Raw genomic sequence first — 5,840 nt, 5'->3', positions numbered from 1 at the left:
GCGCAGAAGTTGGTATTTTGTGGAAGAGCCACTCTCAAGGGGCCAAAGAGCCGCATGTGGCTCGCGAGCCACAGTTTGCCGACCTCTGAAGGGTAACCAGAGAAGGCTTAACAGGCCAATTGACATGCAACATGGAACACAGTAAATAGAGTTCTGACAGACAAATATGGGAGTGAGAGATCATCTACGTTAAGGGTAAAGTATGAAAGTGGAAAGGGCATGGCTTACTTGGAAAATTGAGAGTAGCCAGGATTGTTGGAGCATATCATAGAAATCATAGAAAGGTAGAAGAGAAGTGGTAAATTTGTGCTTACAAGATAGTAATATAAGGTGGGTTTCTCTCATCAATAGTTATTAAAATCCATTTTTTAACCCTCAGCACTATGTCCAAAATAGAATGTAAGAATATCATTTCACATGATACAGTGTATCAATGATGTGTCATGGAATAGTGCACCTGAAAACTATAATTTTGTTAACTGGTGTCACCCTAATAAATTGACTAGAAAGGAAAAAAAATAAACACTATTAAAAATAAATTTAAAAAATAATATCATTTCACAGTAACTTTATGATTTTTCTTAGTCTTAAAATACCTATCAGACATTATTTTAAAGTCTTTGATCAGGATTGAAACTAGCCAGGTTTTCCTGAAACTGCTTTTTTCTTTTTCAAAGTAAAAGTTACTTAATCTCGATAGCTCTCAGACTTCTTCTCTCTAAGGTAGGAGATTGGGCTAGATTATTCCTTGAATTTCTCCCAGATACAATTTTTCAGCATAGAAACCAATATTTTTACAAAAGCATCAAGGCATACTTCTTTTCAATAAAAACATTTAAGTTACACACTCATTTTTATTAAACTGGATATAAAATTCTCACACTCTTTTTATGCTTGGACTTTCTAAATTCTAAATTCTTTAAACACTTTTAAAAACAATTATTACACATAATCCAATGGGGCCTAAAAAATACAGGCTAGCAGATAACTTATTAAAAATAGTAACTATGGAAACTCAGTAAAATCATTACACTGCAGAGACACAATAACTTCACGGTCACTTTGCCCAATTTCTACAATTTACTCATGAGGCATCTGGAGTGTGGACAGATTAAGTGATTTAAGAGCTTAAGCTGAAGGCCACATGCCAACTTGGATTCCGTGGTGCCATTGTCCCTAGTCCACGAGGACAAGATTTAATGGTGAACTAACAACATAAACATCTGTCTTTCTGGTGATTGCTAAAATCTAGTTTCCATTTTTTTAAGTTGTTGGTTACCAAATACAGGAAAATTTAAACGTATATGAATTGCTTGGTAATATCTGTGTTCATGGAGACCAAATCAGCAAATCAAATCTGGCAAGAGTTCCACAATGTCCTGTGCTGTGTCGGTGCCTTGCCACCAGCCAGGTGCAGGGGGTTTCACTTGCTGTGATCCTCCTCACCCATGGGACATCCTCAGACTGGCTTTCCTGATGCCACCTCTCTGTGGGGAAGGGACGGTCATGCTTCCGGCCACTACAGTCAACTACTCTGGACCCTTCCTCTTACACCTCTTTGTGGGACCTTATCATTCTGGCACAGGCTGATTGGTAACTGCTGGCCCCACAAGTGCACAGCCCTGAGAGAGGGGACTCGTATCATTCTGGCACAGGCTGATTGGTAACTGCTGGCCCTGTATCACCACAAGTGCACAGCCCTGAGAGAGGGGACTCATTTTTGAAGAGAAATTATCTGAAACTCTGAGGTTGGGGGTGAAGAGAGTTCACTCTCCTGTAGTTGTGATTAAGAGAAAGTGGAAAAAGTGCTGGAGGCTCTAATTCAAAAAGTCACACTAGCGTAGGCCTATGACTGATGGGCAGAATGGAGCAAAGGAAAGAAAAGAAGGGAGGAGGAAGAAAGAAATGGAGGCAATTAATTTCAAGAACTCCAAAGTAGTAGAATCATAAAATCCCATAACTCCATCTTCTCTTTTGTGACTCTGCCATGGGTCAGGATGAATTTCTGTCTACTACAATTCAGTTTCCTGCCAGGTAAACACTCCCACAGGGAAAATGAGCTAACTTAATTTTCTGTTTTTTAAAAAAATCTGACACTTCGGCCCTAACCGGTTTGGCTCAGTGGATAGAGCGTCGGCCTGCAAACCAAGGGGTCCCAGGTTCGATTCCGGTCAAGGGCATGTACCTTAGTTGCGGGCACATCCCCAGTGGGGAGTGTGCAGGAGGCAGCTGATTGATGTTTCTCTCTCATCAATGTTTCTAACTCTCTATCCCTCTCCCTTCCTCTCTGTGAAAAAATCAATAATATATATATATATATAAAAATCTGACACTTCATACACGACCACTCAAAATCTAGACTAATGTGAAACCCAATTCTCCAAGTAAACCCTTTCTTTCAAAACAAATAAGCAAACAAAAAATTCTTGTCCTCACACACGTTATTAATCTTTAAATATGAAGGGCTAAAATTCTTCTAATTGCATCAAATGAGATTCTTATGACCATTCTTTGAAACCAAAACTTCAGTCTATGCATATGAGAAAGGCATCAAAACTTCCATGAAGGGCAAGTGCTGGCCTCAGTCCAGTACTTTCTGCAGAATGCCATTCGATGGGTTAAATACTTTAAAATGAGTGCATTTTTTCATAAACTTAATTTTACACTATGTTGAAATTCTGCATAAGGAGCAGATCACCATATGGAACTGTAAATAAGCCATTATCATATTGTCAATGTTTTTGTACAATAGGAATTGTGATTTAAGGAGTAGAAATAGAAAAGATAAATCGTAATATCCTTACCTAACTCCACTTTTGACCTGATATCATTAAAACTAAAATTGGAAAATTCAAGGGTTGTGGTGGTGAGGAATAAGGAAAGAGCTTAATGATCTTACTAAGAAATAGCTAATAACTGCCAGGGTTTATCTAATTAATTTTATCGGTAAATAGAATTTTGTTGGCTACTATTTATTTTGCCTTATCACAAAGACCAGACATTATAGATTTATACACATAATTACTTTGCAAAATACTTTTATATCTGACACAATAATTCACCAGCTCAACCTTCACTGTAAGTAGTGCAATTGCATGTCTTGATAATTCTGTTGCTTCTCTACATAACTGAGAGAAGTGATGGTGGAAGTTTAAGGATGTTACCAGCTGGACACCTTACAGGTTGGGGTGGGGATGGGAAAGAGGTTCCTATTGCTAAAACCAGTAATTCTGCATGTAACTATGCATGTCCCACCAACACGTGTGCCGCTGCAGATACAATCATTCCACATATCGAGTTCCCTGGATTTTAGGGCATGACATCTATTTGTATCTTTACTCAACCTTGGAAAAGTCACTTTCTGCCACTGGGAATCTCCATTTGCTCTTATAAAAAATTAGACTTATGACTAGGACATCTTTGGTTATTTCCCTTGGCCTTCTCTCTTTTCCTACAAGATGTTCACAAAAAGAAAGGGAGTATGTTATGAAACTAGGTTAAATTAGCTTGTTTCTACTCTAAGTTTCACAATTATAGACTACTTACAAAATACTAGTAATTTTGAATAAATGGACTAGTCGACAAGCCCTAAATAAATCAAACCAGCAATTAAATTGTGCTGCTCAAGGCACTACTCTTTTAATATAATAAATATTTTTTAAAAGGGACCTGCTGATAAAATTAGAGTGTGTCCTGATGTCATTTGAGGGTCATAATTCAATGAGAAAAAAACACTTAACCACTTTTATGTAAACTACTCCAGCTAAAACAAAATCAGAGCAGTAATAAATCATACAGGAAGCACAATATTTTAAAAATGTATTCTATTGGGAAGTTTTCTGTGTATTAAAGCACATACTCAGTTTAAAAAACTTGTAAAATTAAAAAAACATACAAATAATAATAATAAATACATAAAATAATAATCCCACACAAAAATATCTAAGAACATTTTGATGTACAATAAATACATAGTAACCTTGTTTAGTATGTATAGTTTTAACTATTCTTGAGCAACTCTAAAATTGGCATATAGTCTGTTATAATTTTTGCTTTTATAATCATGAGTCCAGTTCTGAGTCTGGGTCTGAAATGAGTGAACACTGTAGGTAATGACTGTATAGTCCGACAACCTCCTTTCATTGGGGCTCCTTGTGTACATGCAACAACTAACTAATTTTTCCTTTATGGCATATGCAGAATGATTTGCTATGGAAATATTCACCCACATGGGGATTCAAATTTGGCTTGTGAATGTTAATTTCTACTATATATTCCCTTCCCCATCTTTTTTTGTCTTTTAGTTTATTAGTAGCAAAAAAAAAACAACAAAAAAACACCACCTCTTTTTTTTCATTCTAAGAGATAGAATTGTGCTTGAAAACTGTCAACTTCTATAGATACTATTACACTAGAAAAACCTTTCTCTCCTATCCCTACATAGGCAGGTTGATTTTTCACTGAAAATGGCTTCAAGCTGCTCCTAATATTTACTCACTTATGCAGGTGCGTTCATCAGCATGGAGTCTGTATCCTGTATCACATTCACAGTGGAAGGTGCCCAGAGTGTTAATACAGCGCTGCTGGCAGCCTCCATTCACCACCACACATTCATCGATATCTAGAGGAGGAAGACAGATGGCCAGGATTACAATGTCATTCCAATGTCAGCTTCAGAGAAGTGGCCCAATATTTCTTTGATTCACAGTATGTGTTATATTGTACAAAGGCACCGACTCTGTGACCACAAATCTTTCCTTGTTTGATCCATTTTGCTCCACAGTATAAACAAGAAAATGTAGATAGAAACTTTATTGAGCTTTTTAAAGCCCAGCAACAATAAGCATAAGGATTGTCTTCTCACAATTTTCTCTTCTTCACATACTGGTTAATTAGACAGATCTGAGATACAGATATTTCCTTGGGGCAGGGAGACTGGAGAATAACAATGAGCTACTCTATCTGGAGCAGCACACATTGTTAGATAAACACCTATTATTGGTCTGATACTGCTGAATGAAGCCAATAATAAAGACCTTGGATCTCCTTCTCATGTGGTATGGTGGACATCAGGGAATAGACAGGCACATTCAAACAAAAACCATGGTTTGGAGTTCTTAAAAATACACCAATATACTTGCTTCATTGATTTAGTCTGTTCCTTGTCAGTCAGGGTTCCATTTTCTAAAATACTTAATGTGAGAGGTTACTTTCAATTTAGGAAAAAAGAAAACATTTAAAAAGAGGTCAAGATTCATAGTCACCTGCATCTTATGATCAGTCAAGGTCATAATAAAAGAACATAATATTCATCTTCCTTTAGGAAAGAAAAGTCAATATATCTCTTATAACCCACTAGAGGCCCGGTGCACGAATTCATGCATGGGTGGGGTCCCTAGGTCTGGCCGGAGATCAATCGGGGCCATCTTGTCCAGTCCTGATAGGGGCTGAGCCGACCGGGGCCTGCCGGCTGGGGGAGCAGGGGGTGCAAGGAGCGGGATTATGGGAGGTTGGCTGACTGTGGGAGGTTGGCTGAGGGAGCACACTGACCACAAGGGGGAAGCATCTGTGTTGAGTGTCTGCCCCCTGGTGGTCAGTAAGCATCATAGCGACTGTTCTACAGGAGTTCTGGTCTTTCTACTTATTCAGTCATAATGGTCACTTAGACTTTTATATATATAGATTAGAGGCCCAGTGCACGAAATTTGTGCACGGGGGGGAGGGATCCCTCAGCCTGGCCTGCATCCCGTGACCCGGCCGGCCTCTGGCCAGAGGCCTGCCCACCTGCCTCTCTTTCTTCCCTCTGTGGGCTGGGGTGCACAGGACGCTGCTCCTCTCTG

At 38.6% G+C, this 5,840-nt stretch overlaps 1 protein-coding gene across 1 annotated transcript in view; it reads right to left on the bottom strand.

The window, feature by feature from the left end:
* MEGF6 (multiple EGF-like-domains 6) overlaps nucleotides 1–5,840 on the bottom strand; it is a 611,514-nt gene that overhangs the window by 160,844 nt on the left and 444,830 nt on the right. The window contains exon 7 of the mRNA XM_014533611.1: nucleotides 4,499–4,621. Coding sequence (XP_014389097.1) covers nucleotides 4,499–4,621 — 123 coding nt within the window. The remainder of the gene's footprint in view (nucleotides 1–4,498; nucleotides 4,622–5,840) is intronic.

The sequence above is a fragment of the Myotis brandtii genome, unplaced genomic scaffold (assembly GCF_000412655.1).
Source record: "Myotis brandtii unplaced genomic scaffold, ASM41265v1 scaffold99, whole genome shotgun sequence".
NCBI classification, from domain to species: domain Eukaryota; kingdom Metazoa; phylum Chordata; class Mammalia; order Chiroptera; family Vespertilionidae; genus Myotis; species Myotis brandtii.
This window is presented reverse-complemented; position numbering and strand designations above follow the sequence as displayed.